Source organism: Phocoena phocoena, chromosome 1, assembly GCF_963924675.1.
Source record: "Phocoena phocoena chromosome 1, mPhoPho1.1, whole genome shotgun sequence".
Classification (NCBI taxonomy): domain Eukaryota; kingdom Metazoa; phylum Chordata; class Mammalia; order Artiodactyla; family Phocoenidae; genus Phocoena; species Phocoena phocoena.
This window is the reverse complement of record NC_089219.1, coordinates 87,353,936-87,374,373: the sequence shown is the minus strand read 5'-3', so window position 1 is coordinate 87,374,373 and position 20,438 is coordinate 87,353,936. Positions and strand designations below refer to the sequence as shown.

Below are 20,438 nucleotides of genomic sequence, written 5' to 3'. Positions count from 1 at the left end.
TTCTAAACATAATTTTTTCCACTAAAACTAACCAGGGCTTGTTAGGAAAATGGCTGATTCCAGGGCTGGAGCTAGAAAAGTACAAGAAGAGCCTAGAAAGTCTTGTTGTACCAGAAAGAAGTAAAGAATGATGGGAACATGTTAAAAGGAGGGAAAAAAAGACAGCTTGAAGATGGTCCTACTGGCCAAATTGGAGGCAATTTGTATATCAAAATACATAGTGATAGTAATGGACTAAAACCCACTGATTAAAATAGAAAAGCGCACGTGTACACACACACACACACACACACACACACACACAAATCAATTTAAAGTTTAGGGCTTCCCTGGTGGCGCAGTGGTTGAGAGTCCACCTGCCGATGTAGGGGACACGGTTCGTGGCCCGGTCCGGGAAGATCCCATATGCCGCGGAGCCTGCGTGTCCGGAGCCTGTGCTCCGCAACAGGGGAGGCCACAACAGTGAGAGGCCCGCATACCGCAAAAAAATAAATAAATAAATAAAGTTTAAAGTAAGGTAAGGAATGATATAATTATAGTCTCAGAGTAGCTCCCCACAAAACGTTTTTTAATTACAAAGGGAAAGGAGTGATTTTACAGTGGAGAAGCTTGGCAGACATCACCTTAATCGAGTGAGATCAAAGAGTATATCGTTAATGGGACAAATAAAAATCATGTGCTACCTAACAGGTAGATTGCAGCATCACTTGAGTAATGTTCCTGTCAAAGATTGACAGTTTAAATCTAATCATAAGGAAGTATCAAACAAGTTAATACTGGAGGTATTCTACACAATACCTGGCCTGCAATCTTCAGTGTAATGGTCATAAAAGTCAAGGAAAGATGAAAAACTATTCTAGACTGAAGGAGACATCTAACCATTGTCAAGAACATTACAGAACACTGGCAAAATCATTCAGGGGTCTGTGTGTTAGATAATAGTATTGTTTCAATGATAACTGATTGATACTGATAGTTGTATTATGGTTATATGGGAGAATGTCCTTGTTTGTAGGAAACATACACCTTTAAGGGGTCATGAGCAGGTTTGCAGTTTACTTTCCAATGGTTCAAGGAAAAGAAAAGATTTTTAAGTTGTACTTGCAACTTTTCTATAGATTTGTCACTTCAAGATTAAAAAAAAATTTTTTTAAGCCTATAACATACCAAATCAGAATTCTTCCCTGCTTGAACTCTTCGGTAGCTCCCCACAGCAACTAGGATGGAACCCATGGCCTACATATTCTCATCTGCTTGCTCAGTCCTCACGCCCCAGCTGCTAATGAAGGGGTACTTCATTCCCTATACTCTAGCTACACCAGATATAACTAAAGCTCCTGGAACACAGGAAGCTAATTCCCATTTCAGAGCTTTGCACGGATTCTTCTTAGAACACTTGTGCCAGATTTGGGAATGACTGCTGCTCATCAGCACTCAGCTCTCCTCTCAATGTCACCTCCTCAGAAAGGCCTTCTCTTCCCCTCCTGGTGTTCTCCATCACATTATCCTGTTTTATTTTCTTCATAGCACTAAGCACTATCTAAAATTATCAGAGTCATTTATTATTTTTTTCCTTTATTTTCAGTATCACCCCCCCCACCACACACACATACAAGACCATAATTTCCATGGGGATAGGGGCTATGTCAGTCTTGGTCACTGCAGTGTCCCCACCATGAAGTGCTTAGATGGGGAGGGAACTCATAACTCTTGGCTGACTGACAAGCTAGGCCTCAATTTTCTTATCTACAAAAGTGGGAATAAAGTATGCCTAACGTGTAGTATTATTCATTGCATAGTAAACGTAAATCATTAAAACAGTGCCTGGCATACAACAGGTACTATACAGATGCCAACTGTGCTTCAGAAAGGAAAGCACTAGTTTGGGTCTAGAACCTCTTTGAAAGTTGAACAGAGCTTTGATTGGGGCATTTCCCCTTAAGTCTGCTCCGCTATTGACTAAGCTTTAGTAGAGAGAAAAAGTTCACTCTCCAAAACCCAGAAATGTAATAAATCAAAATGCAGTTAATTTGGTGATATGGCACTATACTAGAAGAAAAACTACTGGTTCTGTTCTTTGTAGAAATATAATTTTTTTATTTTTAGAAGTACTATTTAAAAACGATTCATACTTTAAATAATGTTTTATGATACCATTACATGTTTTCCAATATATTAGCCTTTTATACTTTCTTCTTCTAACTTACCAAAATTTTTACTGACACAAGCTCCAGATTTATAAACATTAATTCATCTTCAAAAAAAGTTTCTTCAAAGTAAGCATTATTTCTGCCTGTTCGTGGATAAAGAAGACTTAATATGTCTGATTAAGGTCACAAGTTAAGTAAAAGTGAATCAAAGCCCTCTCCAGGCTTCTGACTCCCAGCGTGTTCCTACTCTAAGCATAATCATGTATTTATTGAGTGCCCAGGCAGGGCCAGGAGTGAAAGAGATATGTAAGACAGACCCCTAGGACACATTTCTTATTAACGAAAAGTCTAAATTAAAAGGAAATTGAATCTATTTTGAGTTTCTATATGGGAAAGCTGTTTAAACTATTATATCTATGGTAGGCAGAGCTCCACAAACCAAACCACAAATCCACGAGGACACTATAAGTAGAATTTCTTAAATCCTGAGAAGAAATGACTGGAATTTTAAACTACCCCTTTTACTTAACCATCTGTTACTTTTTCTGTTGCAGTCAAGACAGTGGGGAAAAAATGTTCCTAGAGAAAGACACAGAGCTTACAATCTTCCCTTAGAAAATCACCTACACCGATGTTACACTGCCTCTTTTCTTCAGTATTTCATTGTCTCCCCCCTGCCCCTGTCCACCCTCACCCACCACAAACGTACACAGGCCTTATTCATCAGGACTGTAAGTTTATGTGTTCCTTTTTCAAATCAGTAAGCCTTAATATGCAGTAACTTCCCCAAGCAAATTTCATGGGTAAAAATTTTGGAAGTAGTACAATTTTTTTCACCTCACCCACAAACATCTCCTGACTAATTTTCTGGGTAACAGTTAACATGAGTAATTTGGTGTTCAAGTTTGTGCTCACATCAGATATGCTGGCCTTGCAGGATTCTGAAAGAAATAACTAAAAAACACGTTTTTTGTGTCAAAAATACATTATAAAAAAATGTGTTGATCTTTGAAATTATTTGGAATATTTTACCTCTAGTCATTTATTAATTTGTTCCTTGTTCCACATTAGATTTAAGATGGCTTCCAAAATTATACTCTACAACTAGTTTAAAGGTATTAAGTGGATAAAGACATTAGCACAAAGGAAAATAAGAATAGGGGGATAACAAGGTAAAGCCAGGGGTGAGTCTGACACATAAAAGACATTTGCCAGATAGAAGTGGATCAGAATTGGGGTTCTCAACAGTCTAGAAACTAATGTAAAGAGTGGTATAAAGAGTGGGATAGGAACAGGTATAAAACCCAAGATGTGTACACGCTGGAAACAAGCTAATGGCTCAAGAGAAATTAAATCCCATTGTTGGTGCTGAGACATAAATGAAACTTTTCTCAGGGGTCCTCATAAAGGAAAACCAGAATGTAGTCTGTGCTGTTGAAGCTTATCATAAGGGATTTATGGTTCTCTTCCTTAAAATGTCCCTTATTACAAATCAGTGGTACAAATCAATGGTACAAGTCAATGGTCCAAGCATTGTTTAGTTAAAATAATTGGTTATAGAGTCCAAAACATAACTTTTTTTTTTTTTCTTTTCGGTACGTGGGCCTCTCACTGTTGTGGCCTCTCCCGTTGCGGAGCACAGGCTCCAGACGTGCAGGCTCAGCGGCCATGGCTCACAGGCCCAGCTGCTCCAGGGCATGTGGGATCTTCCCAGCCCGGGGCACGAACCCGTGTCCCCTGCATCAGCAGGTGGACTCTCAACCACTGCGCCACCAGGGAAGCCCCAAAACATAACTTTTTAATAGTCAGTATAAATTCATATACATTTTAAATTATCTATTCAATTGCCTAAAGTGACCAGGTGGGGCAAGTGGGAGTGGTCACTAGTCAACTCAAGATAATTGATGCCTCTTTTTTTTTTTTTTAACAATGGGAAAGTCTAACAAGCAGGATTACAGTTATCATTTCCAAACCTTAATCTAGAAAAATGAGACATCCAATATATACTTCAAATACAAAATATTTACAATCTAACACTGGTTAGGTACTGCACTAACAGTTTTCATAGGCTGATTTAACAACACTCTAAGGAAGATATTACCCACAACTTTTATAGTTGAGGAAACTAAAGCAAGGAGAATGTAAGTAACTTGTCCCAAACTACAAAGGCACACAATACTGTAGCTGAAATTACATGCAACTCTGCAATTGGGTTTAAGACCTTATATTAAATACTTTTCAGATACTGCTCTACTTGCAATGCCATGAGACAAATAACAGAGGGAAAAAGTAACCTGGTAAAATCCCAAATAAAGACCTCCCCCCACAAAAAAATAAAAATAAAAATAAACACCCCAGGCTCAACAGACTTATCATAAGGTAGACACGATTTTTTGCTATTTAATCAAATATTATCCTTTACAAGTTTATATAAGTAGCAGCACATGGATCTTTTTTCCAACCACCTGAATGAATTATGCCCTGAATGAGAGGTCTGACTGTGACGGTATGGAGGGAGAGGAATGCTAGGCACCGCCTGGATCTTCGTTCTGGGACGAGAGGCTGCTGAGGGCTTTGTTGATTAAGCGTCACTCATTCACCCAGATCCCCACCCAGTGTTGTGTCTACAGCTCCAATACACAGGTACACTGTGTATGTGAGGCACATATTTATTAGCTGTTTACCCAAAATCCATTCCCCACTCTCCTTCTTACTACATGAAAGAGCTCCAGTTTTTTTAGGTATTTGCATCAGAAGGCAGTTTGTAGATGATCCAAGTCCATTCTGATGCTCACATTCCCACTGCAAGCAACTGGCTTGATCCATGGACTTTTCAGGACTCTGGCCAATGAGATGTAAAGAAAAGTCTGCTGATACCTTCTAAGATAAACTGATAAAAGGAAACATACAAGAAGAAAGTCCTTTCTCCTTCCACTGGATAGCAGCATGTCCTTCACTGCTGTGTGAGTGTGTGTATATGTACATGTGTGTATCTGTGTGTGTGAGAAATACATATAAATGCAAACAGGCAAAAAAGAAGCAGAGAAATAAAAACAGATACTAGAAAATGAGGCACATGGAAAGGAATAAATTTATTAAAAAGGGGAGAGGTGAGACAACAAATATCTGAGAAAACGTAGAGTCAACCTCTGCTGCCACCACAAAAAAAAGCTGTGTCAATATTATCATTTCTTTAAAGCTTAAAGAGAAGGCACTCTTGCTCTATACATCATTTAGTACACTATCAAGAACATTTGAAGATTAATAACCACAATTTGAGGATGGGAGTAAAAAACTGGTTCAAAAATAGCAACTCACACAGAGCAAGGACCAGATTAAATAAATTTGGTATCTGTTTGTATCTTCTGAATGTGGCTATATGCAAATCCAGACTATAATGATCTTATGAAAATGCATTTTTTATTTTTGTTCCCATAAATATACTGTTGAACAGCTATGGCATTATATCTAGATCCAACTCTCAGATTCCATGCACATATTGCTAAATGTCAAATGTATTCATATTCATTTATATTTGAATGCTGCTTTGAGTGGCAAACTATAAATCATCCATTCAAAAATAAAAATACAAATAAAATGGATATGCAGCATTATTTAGCACCACAGATGAACTTTATTTATCTTACAGTTAAACAGTGAAGTGAATAAGCATTTTCAAACAGAAGCTCTGACTCTGAAAACTTATAACTAAACTGCAAAAACTACAAGTTCCTCCAAGTATCTGAGTTTTCCTCAAAATCTGTTATTGTTATACCTTCATCTCCACAGACAGAAAATTCCTTACTTTGAATATCTACTTTATTGAATCTCTTCTTTATCAGAGCATCTAATGCTCAATCTCTCTTAAAATGTTTTATTATCTACAGTTACCTTAATTATTCTGTATCAAGCTGTTTTTATAAATACCTCATAAATGGAGAGGTGGTTAAAAAATTTGAATGACCCTAAATAAATCAGTTTAGTTCATCTTATTGGTCCAATTATTTACCACCAGCCGAAGCTATATAAATTCTCTTTCCTTCTCCTCACTAGCCATCCCTTCTTAGATTTTTATTGTTGGAATATGCCAAGGCTCAGTCCTATTAAGTCCTGGGACCTCTTTTTTTCATCCTTTAGTGACCTCAACAAATGTCATGGCTTTAAATACAACCTGTCTGCTAACAACTCCCACATATATATCTCCGGCTGGATCCCTTCCCTGACCTCTGGATTTTTATGTTCATTTTCATATGTGACTCCCTACTCAACACCTCACTTGGGTATCTGATGGGCACATCAGCATTATACAATCAAATCTGATTTCTTCACCTTCTCCATGTTCTTCCCAAACCTGTTCTTCCCAAAGTCTTTGGCATCTCAATGCCAACACTTAACTTCCAGTTGCTCAGTTCAAAAACCTTGGTATAATCCTTGTTCACTCACAATTCATAGTCCACCAAATAGCAAACAACTCTCTGTCTTCAAAATATCCTCAGGATCTGACCACTCCACACCACTTCTGCCCTGGTCCAAACTATGATGTCTCACTGGGGTTGGAAGAGCTAGTCTCCAGCTCTGGCCTTCTCCCAGTCCATACACACTCCACATAGACATTATATTTTGTCCTTCCCAAGCAAAGTAATTGATTTAGAACAATTCTGAACATGTCACTCCTCTGTTCAACTGTCGTCTTCCTATCTTGCTGAGACCAAATCTTAAAAGGCTCTACATGATCTGACCCCTGGCGACCTCTCCGACCTCATTCCATTCCAGCAACACTGGTCTCCTTGCTTTTCGTGAAACATGCAGGCATACTTCCACTTTGCGCTTACTGTCCCCACTGCCTGAAATTTCTTCTGCCGGGTATTCATGTAGTTCAAGACCTCACCTTTTTTGGGTTTTACATAATCACCTTCTCGGTAAGACCTTTCCTAACCCCTAATTTTAAATTGCATTGCTCCCCAACACTACCTCTTCTCCACACTTATCACTATATAACAATACACTATAAATTTCAGTTGTTGCTTACTGTCTCTATCACTAGAATATAAGACTCGTGAGGGCCTTTCTTGACCACTGTCTCCCTAGTGCTTAGAATAGTGTCTTTTATATGTTAGGTACCTAAAAACATTTGTTAAAAGGTTTTCGTTGAATACTTCTACCTTAAATGCCATCTCATCATGACATAAAGTTGCACATCTCCAATTTTCTTCTTCCTCTTATATGGTACAGTTCAATTTGTAAAGCCACAATCTGCTTTCCTTACAATCTAGAAATGTCAAGGGTCACTAAGAACTTGAAACAAGGGCCACCCTCATTCTTTAAGTGCTTCAGATTCTATCTTCCACCTACATCTCTCTCAAATTTCTCTTCTCTGCAACTCCACTACCACCTCTTCAGTTCAGGCTCTCGCTGAATCCACACAGTCCAAAGGAAAAAGCCCATATTCCTCATCCTGACAATTAAGGCTCCTTTCCCATCTGACTGCGGCCCATCTTTAGAGCCACATCCCTCAATTCTCCTGTACCCTGCTCTCTACACATCAACCAGGGTTCTTCAGTTTAGCACACTTTTTTGAGCCTTTACTACTTTTCATAATATCCACTCACTAGTCTTCAAGCAACAATTACTTACTCATTCTACAGGACCCATCTCAAGTATTACTCTTGTAAAGCCATCAAAATCACAACAGCTAACAACCACTGAGTGCTTTCTATGATCCAAATAATTGACTTGCATTGTATCATTTGATCCTTAAACAAGCCTATTAGAAAGGTACTAACAATGTCCCCCTTTATACATGATAAAATGAGGCTTAAAAATATTAGGAAGGGCTTCCCTGGTAGCGCAGTGGTTGAGGGTCCGCCTGCCGATGCAGGGGACACGGGTTCGTGCCCCGGTCCGGGAGGATCCCACATGCCGCGGAGCAGCTGGGCCCATGGGCCATGGCCACTGAGCCTGCGTGTCCGGAGCCTGTGCTCTGCAATGGGAGAGGCCACAACAGTAAGGGGTCCACGTACCGCAATAAAAAAAAAAAAAAAGTTAGGAAATGTGCCTTAAGACTTAATAAACAGATAAGCTAAGATTTGATCCCAGGTCTATCTAATTCCAAAGCCTAAATGACAAAACTCTAAATCAACAGCTGAACTGACCTTCAAATGAGTATTCTACAAGTCTTTACTGAGTTTAGGTCACTTTGAAACAATTGATTTTATTGTTGTGAGATAAGAAGTACAAACCACAAACTCTAAGAAGCAGCCACTTTACAGCTACCCAGATAATAAATCAAGGAATTCGCTATAAAACATTATTTTCCTTTGCAGGAAAACACATAATTTTTGTGGGCATGTTTGTGTGATAAGAAAAAAGTAATAATAATGTCATAATTGCCAATTTACAGCATATACAAAGTTACATGCACGGTAAAAGACAAGAGCCTTGTATTTGCATGCCACGTAGCCCACCTGATAAAGATCACCTGATATGTCTAACATGACCTCCAGAATGTTACATCAGTGCTCTACTTCTACCCAATAATTATAACTACACTAGTGTTTGCCCTTCTTGGTAGAGCTTCATTTCACTGACCTTTGCATTATGAGTTGCTTTGCCCAATTTGCATATAACTTCCCACCCAAAGGTGACTTTGATGTAGCTTCTGAAGGTAGCCCCAGCAGGTCTCCATAGAAATGGCCCCAGGGTTGTCTCCAAAGTGCCCTGCTTGAGTTGCCATGGTAAACAACCAGGCTAGATTGCTCTATTCAGTTCTCTGCCAGGGTCTCCATGGTGACTGCAAAGGAGGGCTCCTTAGAAGGACCTCACAAGGGCACGTTTCCATGGTGACCCTATCCTGCATATTTCTAAGCAACTTCCCTTCAGTTGTTCTGCAACCAATCAGAGCAGGTTCATTTTGAGAGTAACCCTGGAAGGTTGCTCCCAAAGATATCATCGTAACACACAGGTATTTGGAAGTGAGGTCTGTAATCAAATAAACTGCTTGAAAATGTAAATGGTACCATTCACAAATCATTAAATTAGTTCCTATGCATTTTAGGATCTGTTTTTGATGGGTAACAAAAAAATACTTTCTCTGTTTCAAACCTTAATAAAAATTATCTTACAGAATATAATGTAGATAATTAAAGTTTCAAATTTCTCCAATCTTACAACATAGCAGCTAACTAGGTAAAAAATACTTTATAGTGGACATGTCTCACACACACACACACACACACACACACACACACACACACAAAATGAAATCCAAAATACAGATGGATCATCAGGTTATAATGAGATATCAAGGAAATTTTTATAGAGCAAAAGACAAAATATTTGCAAGTCAAATGAAAAGAAAAAATGTGTTTTTTAGTTGAGTTGGGAAAGCCTAGCCATATTTGGGCCTAAACTATTTTTTCCTGTGTTTTTGTGGTTGGAACAATCCCAACTACTCTTCCTTTCAATTTAAAATACGAATATAAGCCATTCTGAACAGATGCTTGGTTTTCAAGCCATTTTACTATTCTCCTGAAACTTTAAAATACTGTACTTTTCCTAGTATTTAGTCAAGGGCAATATCTTATCTAATCACAAATTTCAATATCCCACAAATTTAAATATCTTTAGAAATTATTTAACAAATAAAAACATTCTACAGTTACAATGATACAATTATAATTGTTGTACATGTGCTCACCCATCTCTGTTCATTCCAGTTGACTTTTTAAATTAAAAAAATATATATATGTACATATATGTGTGTGTATATATATTATATAAATATAATATATATAAATGTGTATATACATTTATCCCTTACTGTATTGAGGTTAATCTTGGATTTCCTCTTTTTTCTCCTCATCTTGAGGTAAAAGCAAGAGCTCCCCCTCGACCACTAGTTCCATTTGTTCTACATTTTCTGTTAGTCTCTCTCACAGATTCCATTCTCCTACTCTGTCCACAGCAGCCCACCACTCCCCACTCACACTCCATGCAGGAGAATAAATTTGAGTTTGAAAAATAAGCATAGTTAAGAAAGGTGAGGATAATTCATAATCACGTTTTAGTGAAATCTCAACATTTTACACAAAGTCTGATTTTGTAGAGACTTATTGCTTCAAATGTTCAATATGTTTTTATGAAGCCAAGCAATCACTGCAAGTTTCATTCATTCACAATATTTATTGAGTGACCACCATGTACCAGGCACTGTTCTCTGGGCTGAGAATACTTCAGGAAATAATTTAAAAATTCCTACCCTCAAGGTATTTAGATTATGGACAGGGAGAGAAAGAGAAAGATAATACAAAGAAAACCAGTAAGGATTTCATCTTTTGTGTTAGAAAATTATTAAAGCTAGAGAGAAAATTAAAGAAGGGAGGAGGGAGGTTAGCTCCAAAGCCAAGTTGGGATGGGCAGCAATAATACTATGGATTAACGGGGGGCGGGGGGGTTGGGGGCTGCGGGGGTGTTTCAAGGACTCCCCCATTCACCTGACATAAGTGTACTCTAAACCCTTAAATTAAAAATAAAATTAGGAAAGTCTCTTTCATAGAAAATGTAATAAAAGTTAACAAAGTAATGAGTGATTTCTCCAACTTTTATACTTGCTCTCTGAGAGGCAGCATGGTCTGAGGGAGGCAAGTGATACTCTTACCTCCAGTCCTACTTCTGTAGGACTGTATAAATTTGGGCAAGTTACTCTACGTTTCAAGCCTCTTCCTCTGTTTTAAAATGATAACAATTCTGATCTGATAGTATCATGACAACGTGCAAAGACAAGAAAATATAAATGCTAAACTATTGTGCGTGAAAATATAATGTCTGATATTTGCTTTAGAGTACTTCAGAAAAAACAAAAAGTGAGAAATAGCCAGGTGAAAAAAACTGGGCAAAATGCTGGGAATTAATGAAGCCCAGTGGTGGGTAAATGAGTTCATTATATTACTAGATCATTTTTTATGTTTGAAAATTTCCATGAAAAAAGTATTTTAAGAAAAGGATTAAACTTGAAAATGAAGATACTTCCTTTGTAAAGATTTTTACAATAACTAGAAAAATATGTATAGGAACACCAACTTACCTTGTACAAATTTCTTATAAAACTAGTAAAAAGTAGATTTATTTACTGAGTACTTACTAACCTTCTGGAACAATGTTAGGTACTTTTTTCCATACTTTCTGAATTCAAGCACTCTAATTAAAAAAAAATTAACTTCATACTTTACTCATTGTAAGAAAAAATATAAGACAGAAAGGCAGAAAAGCATTGTAAGCTTACAGACTCACCTGGTACTCAATGTACAAACGATTTTTGGAAGAAATTTTAGTATCATTTACTGAATGCTTAAAAAAAAGCATGTAATAGAGCTAATACAAATTTTAGACAATCAATTCTACGTGATTATAACAAGAAATTTAAAAACTTACCAGATCAGTATCTGCCTTTTTAGAGGTCAAAGCTTCAACTTTGGAATCCAGTTCTGCCTGTATTTGATCTCTTCTTTTCATGACACCCTTCATATTAAAACACAGGAATGAAACAGGTTGTACTTAGTTTTAATAATCTTTGTATAACAAAAATATACATTTGAGAATATAAATACCATCTCTTCCCCAAGCCATCAGTCATCTAGGGGTGTAATGACTTAAAAAAAAATTAATCTCTAAAAGCTAAACTGATAGCAAGTATTTAAAGGAAACTTTTTCATAATCTTTTATTAGTTTTCCCAATGTACACCTTACTGGTTTAAGTACTTTATGTACAAAAGACATGCTTTGATGATGCACTCTAGGCATGTACAGTTCTTCAAAAAGAGCAAAGAACTAAAAAAGTCAATAGGAGCACTGAAAATACATGCTATGGTGTAAACTGGTTGCAGTTGGGAGGGCACATGGGCTACACATCTGAAAGTATCTACAATCAGCCCTCTTATTGGACTCCAAAGGCAGAGTTAATCAAAGTCAATTACAGTGGGGAATCAAAATTGAAGTGTGCATTCACATCTTAAGATTTTATTTTAGCTTAAAATATGTAAGTATTAACCAATTAGCCAAGACTGAGGAGAAAGCATGGCGTCTGCTCTGACTTAGAGAAGTTCCATCTTGTTTTCTTGAATAACCATGATTTCACGTTTCAGTTAATACACCCTGATGAAGGAATTTGAGTGCAGAATTCATCTACATCTTTTATAATGTTTTCTAGTCTTTTTCAATGTCTTTCCCTTGGTGACTCACTTTTCTTCCAAGACAGTCTTTGTAGACACCAAGATTCTTTTTATTTGTACTCATCTTTCACTGGTTTCCATAGTATTAATTAAATAATGAAATCGTAATAATGAACACAAGTGGCCTAAACAGTTCAAGGCAAAAATAAAACTAACTCTGGGTAAGCAAACAGCTCAGCCAGGGAGAGCAGAGTTGCAGGACATACAAGAGAAGGGTCTTAGTGAAGTACAGGTCTTTTGGGTATTTTCAGAGGAAGGGAAGAACCTTAACCACAAATCAGTTAAATGGAACCAGATAAGCTGGCTCTACAGTATTTGAGAGAATATTGAGAGGCATTAAGGATAAAAATCATCCTGAAAATGACTCACCCTGGTTTTGTGCCTGGTGGAATCAATCTTAAAACGTTCAAAAGAGATGAACATTTCTCTTGTTTTCAAAGAAATGAATAGAAAATTCAACTAATTATCACAAATTCTTTTATATTTACTTCAATGTTTAATGGCCATTAATGTCAGGAACCCCTTCCTTTCTCTAACCCAAATGACACATACTATAATTTAGTCCCATTAATTTTATGTATGTTTCCATAAATATGAAATATTGTGCTTCATATAGATAGAAATATTTTAAGTAAGAGGTGACTTCAGAAGACAACTAATAAAAACTGCACAAATTTAGTCAAGGCATGTATTTTTCATTATTTTAGCTCACATTGAAGAAAATATTCCAATATAAAACAGAAGCACAACTTCAATATAAGTGCTATTGATTATACCCTAGGAACCTACAAAATAATACAATCAAATGAGGACCTATAAAATAATTCAATTCCGGTTGCTATTATAATTTTTCCACACCTTTAGTAATACAGGATTTAAATTGCATAATTTCCATCCTGACATAAAGAGCAAAACATCTAATTAAGGGAAAAGAATATAATATTTTTAATGATAAAAATCAGATCTCTTTGAACAGCCACACAAGAGAGATCAATAATGAAGTAAACCAATGGAATGTAGCCAAGGAAATCGATGGAGGCAAGGAGGAAGCACCTCAGCAGTGAAACATTAGAGGACTTTGGGAAGCAGGGAGGGTGTGTTTATGGGAGGATCACAACAAAGTCAAGTAACAGCAGAAATCCGAAATACCTACAAAATATTTAATGATTCTGTGAAAGGAAAACCTAAACATGATAAATACGAAAGAGGCAGCTATCATGCCGAAAGGCTAAGAGAACTTTTCTTAACAAGACAAAGTAAAAAAAATTTTTTAAGCCTCCCAAATCAAGAGTACATGAATATAGAAACCAGACATGGATTCAAGTCTAAATGGCAGAAAAAATGGACTATAACTGAATGCAAGCTGACTCCTTCCCCCACTGTCACCCTACAGCACCAGAAAGCTGAGGGTATCAGTTCAACTGTGCAAGGTATTGTGAGCAGAGAATAATACTGGATGAAAAACATTAGCTTTGCAGATAGCATTGCTAAATCCAAAATATCTGGAAACCTTAACTTGAACTGAGGAGGTTAAATGCAAAACTCTGATATAAGAGGAATAAAAGCCTTTTCAAATAGTGAAAGAAACATGTTAATTTGAAGGATCTCTTTTCAGAAGCACCCAGAAGACAGAACAAACATCAAGATCCTACTCAAGTACTTTCTACATAATGATACTAAATATATTGCTAAATCAAATGTACCTAGAAGCAAGAAAGCAACTCTTTCATGAAAAGAAATTTCTCAAGTGCTGAAAAATTTTAAAGTAAAATTTTAAAAGGCTGGAAAAACTAATCATACTCCCTATGTAAATCTTGACTGAGGATGCTTCAAATCTATCTTATAAACTGTTGTTGCTACTGTTGAAAATTCCTGTCTTTTATTAACATATTCTTCCACTCATCAATTCATTCATGCAGTGAACAAATATTTATGAGTATCTACACGCAAAGCATCCTTCTAGGATGGGAAGATAGTGGTGAACAAAAAGAAATAGAAACTGCCTTTATAAAGCATATAATCAGGTCAGGAACTAAGGTAGAAGTAGAATTAGGTGTTCTTACCATTAACATTTCACTATAAAGCACATACTCATGTACGACAGGAAGCAGGGCCTCTGAGAGTCCAGACATCCGTTTTTCAGTGGCCTTACAGCATCTGTCAATGCAGCTGGCAACACCTTTTAGAGTATCAGCCAGATCTTCTTCTGATGCTGACCACAGAATATGAATTGGGCCATATTCTTTCATTTCATCAAAATATTCTAAAAAAATAATAAGTTCTTCAATTTACAGGAGTTTTCAAAATCCCTGTATTACAGACAATAAGAAAGGACCTTATTTTCTCATTGTGCACATGTTCTTGTACATGAACATAAGAATATGGATATCATCTTTCATTAAATTGACCTGTCATCCCAATCTGCTCAACTGGTCCTTGAATGAAAACTTTCCAAGTGTAGTCAATACCATGCTTTTTCATTCCCAAAAGTGTCCTGGCTTGGGAGATAAATTATACGATCACTGTATCTATCACAGACTTCTGCCTACCAAACAAACTATACCTGAATACCTCATAGGTAACATGACCTAAACAAAACATGTCTTCTTTTTCCTCTTATCCTGTTTACATATCCTCTTAATGGTAATTGCTTCCAAAAAAGGTGGGGTCATCCTAGACCCTAGACTCACGCCTGCACAGAGCCAGTCAGCAATTCCAATATTTCTATATCTCTATCTATCTATCTATCTATCTATCTATCTATCTAACCATCCATCCATTTACCCACCCACTTACCTACCCACCCACCCACCTCTCCTCACTTCCACTGTCATCAGCACCTCTAACCTGCACTACTGCAAGGGACTTCTAACAATTCTCCCTCTTTCAATTTTTGTCACAGTATATGAACAGTGAAGTTTCTTAGCTGAATTAGAAAGTCCTTTATGATCAGTCCCTACCTTGCCTCTCCAGGTCTAACTCCTCAGATTCTCCCCCAAAGATATTTTAATTCAAGCCAAAATAACCGCTCATTCATGAATATCTCATGATTTTTCCTAACTTAAACAATGCATGTATCTTTTAGTCTTGCCCTCTACCATTTCTATATGACAAACTACTTCTGATCCTTTAAGTCCTAACACAAACAAATCTCTTCTGTTTCTGTTCCAAAGGCTTCTTAGATGCTTTGTCCTCAATGAGTCTATTATAATTTTATACTTCTATTAAAGCCTATCATAATTTAATACTTCTATTATCCCACTTTATTATAACTGCTTGCATAACTCACACATGCCTAGGCCATATGCTCCAAGACTCAACTGGGCAGGGTCTTATTATTTTTTTAATCTCAAAGCCTAATACATAATATATTCAATATATATTTTCATATCAATGAAAGAATGAATAACAAAAGACTATTCAATGCTTGATAAGCCAAAAATTTATCCAAAAATTTGCATTTCATTTTAAAATCTGAATGTTTTTATGTTTGCTTTCACACTATCAACTTTTAATGACAGACGGCTTTTTATTGTAGAGAATGCATGAGTAGTGAGTGTTTTTGGTTTAATATCCATATAAATACAATTAAATTCTCTACATTTAATCATCTTACTAGTCACTGGGGTTAGTTGAAATATGTCATATTGCTCTAAATTAAACTTTTTACTAAACTATTAAAATTTCAAAAGTTTATATGATCAAGTAAACTAAAAAAGACTTTAAAAATTAAAATAAACAGAAATATTAGTTGTCACCTAAGGAAGATATTCGGTTTAATGACCACTAGAGCCCTTCCAAATTGCATCTTCCTGATCTAGGCCTATCTTTTATTTTAAATAATCACCAAACTAAACTAATATTTCTAGAAAATATTCTACTTTATTTCTTCTCTCAATTTGGGTATATATCAAAGTGTGTCATTAACCCCGTGTAGTATTTATTTTTATATAGAGAGCTTCCCTGAAATTCTAAAACTGTGCTTATACAGCACTCAAATCGCATCTGTATGCAAACACTTAATGAGCTGCCCTGTAATTTGTCCATTAATATATCTGTTTCCCCAACTAAACTGTGAGCTCAAGGACAGGTACTATCTTAACCCTCCTTCAATCTTTAGCACAAAGCAGCAGCACAACATGCGGTCAATACAAATTTGCCTAATAAATTGGGGAACACAAAACAAAATCACAGAAAAAAACTGAATAAAAGTAAATCATAAGAGAAATGACTCGTTGTGATCATCAAATTCTTTATGATTTAAATATGAATGAAACACCTTATATAGCTTAGACTCCCAGAACTACCAAAAAAAAAAAAATCTATCATTTTGAATGAAATCTTGACAAGTGGGCTTCACATTCGAAAGACCAAGAAATCCCTCAAGTTTGGGCCAGTGTGCATTCACTCCTTGAAAATGAGAGCTCAGATTTATAAAGTCTACCACAAAACCCACTTTTCGTTTTGAGCATTTCACAAATATTAGAGTATATCAAAGATTTTAAAACTAGTCCCTTGTGCTGGCAAATATAAAGCATATTGATATTCTACAGAAATCTTAAGTGTCAAGAGTTTCCAAGCGCCTCTTTGAATTGCTATACAACTTAACTATGCATCAAGAATCTACTTAATAGAATTGGAATCACAGAACCTAGTTAAAACAACTGGCTTCTTGACATTAAAAAAAAATGACAAATGGTAAGTACAAAGGCAGACCAAGAGGCATAAAACAAATTATTAAACTATATTTAGTCAGCCCAATGACCTCACCAAGTCAATACATAGGAAAGGAAGTTAGAGAAAAGGCAATACACACTCAGATCTAACAATTTTTTCTATATCTCTTTTAATAACCAATCAATTCTTGATAAAGCAGATTTTCATACCACCAAATCTTATGTTTATTCATTTATTTTTTCAATCATTGAATAGATTTTAATTGAGCATCTACAATGTGTTAGGCGCTATCTAGATACCAGAAATAAATCAATCCTTTTCCCTTTTTGTCCTGATGGAACTTACAGTTTAATGTGGGACATGGACAATAAAGAAATAAACCATCAATGTAGGGACTTTAAGTAGTTCATCTCTAAAACTGATTTATATTAGGAAATATATTTTCTGAATTAGTCATCTATTTTTAATGTAGGTAAAAACAATCAGAAAATTAGCAAAAACTCATAGAATTAGAAAAAATCATAATGGAATAAATTATTATTTTTTAGTATTTATTTATTTGTTTGGCTGCATTGGGTCTTAGTTGTGGCATGCAGGACCTTTAGTTGCAGAATCTTGAGTTGCGGCATGTGGGATCTGATTCCCTGACCAGGGATTGAACCCAGGACCCCTGCATTGGGAGCGTGGAGTGTTAGCCACTAGACCACCAGGGAAGTTCCATCATGGAATAAATTCTATCTTGAAAATAGGAAACAGGACCTATTTTCCCATATATAAATCTCTGCCATTGGTTGGACAGGCCTAATGAGTACTTGTCCCCCCATACAAAAATCACTAGAAACTGTGAAAACCCTATTTCCTGACACATCCCTTCTTTGATTAAAACTATAGCCCATGTTGAACATTTGAGACCAACTACATCCAAAATATTAAGCTCTTTATCACTATTATCTATAAATGAGAACAGGACAGCTAGTGATTAATTAAAGCAAATGGAAACCGGCCATGACTACATTCAAAATCATTTAGGAATCAGAAAATTTGACAATAGATTTGGGAATAAACCACACTTTGAAGGTGAAATTCTAACTTAATGTTGTATGATTCCTCTGTAAGGAGCTTGGAAGTTGCCACTGGTCTTAACAAGAAAAATGCCGAGCAGACTGAAAAGCCAACTTTTTTTTGGATCTGTGAGAGAGGAGAGGACACAGGACAAACCACTGCCTGCAAGACTGAAAAGACAGACACACAGATACAAGGAATCTTGTCTTCCTGGAGCAGAGACTCAAGAGGGGAAATCACTTCTGCAACCAGTGCGGGGGGGGGGGGGGGGGGGGGGGGGGGGGGGGGGGGGGGGGGGTAGGGAGACTGAAACTGTCAATAATGAATTGCTGGAGGCTCAGTGTGGACAATTCAAAGAGTTAAAAACTCCAGAGGAACCCAGTCACAAGGGGACCCCACAATGCTGTGAAATTTACCCGCAAAAGCTTACACAGTAAATATCAGATAAAAACTACTTCTGCTTCCTGCAGGGGGTGTGAAAATGAACCATTTTGAAACAGCCTTCTTAACAAGGCCTGCCCTCATGGGAAACTAGTTAACCAGAGCATAACCTGCTGGGGTATTATCAGAACCTAACTGACCTAGAAGGGAAATACCCAACTTGAGCCCACTCTGCCCATCCTGATCCAACTAAGAGGGGGGAAGAAAAAAACCTGAACTTTTGTGAAGCTCACGGTCCAGAGGCACAGACTCACTAAAGGACTGAGACCTAATCACAGGCCTCTAGAATACTCCCTCTCCCCGACACCTCACTACCACATTACTAAAGGCCTGTTTACTTTTATGAGTACATCATGTCCGGCTACCAATAAAAAAATTACAAGACATACCAAAAGGCAAAAAACACAATTTGAAGAGAAAGCAAGCATCAGAACCAGATGTGGTAGAGATGTTGGAATTATCAGACCAGGATTTTAAAACAACTCATTAATATGTTAAGGGCTCTAATAGATAAAGTAAACAGCATGCAATAACTGACAGGCACTGTAAGCAGAGACAGAAATCCTAATAATGACCAAAAAGAAATGCTAAGTTGATGTTGCCTTACCACACCAGCAAATGTAAAGATCCATCAGAAATCAAACAACTTTGAAATCACATTTCAGTGATTCTACATACCCCTTTCTTCCTTGCAAATTCTCTGAGATATTTTATCTATCAAATTTATTTTCTGGCTAAATATTTCAATAAAGTTATTCATTTCCATGAACTCCTCGGGGCGGCTTTTAACTCCTCTCATTGATAATGCAACCGCTCTGACCGTCTGCCCCATCCTGCTGAGTAATCCAGGCCCTTGCTTCTTGTGAGAAGAGAGTTCCTAGACAAAAAAATAAAATATTCGTGATGAAGCAGACAATGATATTCCAAGTCCCAACAACAAAAAAGAAATCTAATTAGAAGAATAAAATAAAGATAATAAAAATGTTTCATATACGTCTTTTTTTTTTCACATTAATTTGAAGCAGATGAGTTTAGGGTACAGTTCTTTCTCTAAATCTCAGTCTCCTTGATAACATTCCTTTTCAAAGAGCTCATGTAAAATATGTTTCCTCAGAGCATGGATCTTTCAAAGAACAAGGTTTAACAGAAGGAATCGCACTTAAGGAGATTACTGGAGAAGATAAGAAGGATGATATGAGATGAAATCCATATTTTATAACAGGAATTTAATAGAAAAATGATTGAGAAAAAAGATTTCTCAGGGTCTAACTATAACTACTCCCTGGAAAAAAATGGAAAACTTCATTAATTCTTTAGTTATAATAATAGCTAGCATTTATTAAGAGCTTAATGTTGCAGGCACTATACCTGCATTCTTATATACATAACTCATAATAACACTATGAAGTAGGTTCTATTATTATCCTCACTGTACAGAAGAAAATAGAAGCAAAGGAAGGTTTGCTCAAGTTCCAAGAGCAATGAATTAGTGGATAAGGATTGGAGCCCTGGCAGTCTGACCCTAGGGGCTTCACTGCTAAGCACTAACCTGCTTTGTCTACTTAAAGTCACTAGAATAATTGGTAAACAGATACTCCCTGACCATAGCTCTGCAACTAACTTAACTGGATAAACTGTGACACTATCTCCACTGGCTGACTGTTTTTGGAGAAAGATTTTTAATAAAATATATAACTAGCTGTTTCTAATTCTAGTTAACTTAGGAGGGTCAGCTACAGACTTGCAAAGTAGAAATGCTATAAAAGGATACACTACAGTATTCCTTCAGAAGTATGGCATACTAAAAAAGAACATCAAGAAGGAGGACAAGGGATTCTGAGGATGGTTGTAGCACTTACTGAAACACAGGTTTGAGATCAAA

The 20,438-nt window shown here is 36.6% G+C and overlaps 1 protein-coding gene across 1 annotated transcript in view; it reads right to left on the bottom strand.

Annotated features, from left to right (window-relative positions):
• Positions 1-20,438, bottom strand: part of SNX7 (sorting nexin 7) — a 97,161-nt gene that overhangs the window by 38,029 nt on the left and 38,694 nt on the right. Inside the window, exons 5-7 of the mRNA XM_065886517.1 lie at positions 19,235-19,433; positions 14,440-14,639; positions 11,580-11,666 (exon numbers count right to left, since the gene is read on the bottom strand). Of these exons, the coding sequence (XP_065742589.1) occupies positions 11,580-11,666; positions 14,440-14,639; positions 19,235-19,433 (486 nt within the window). The remainder of the gene's footprint in view (positions 1-11,579; positions 11,667-14,439; positions 14,640-19,234; positions 19,434-20,438) is intronic.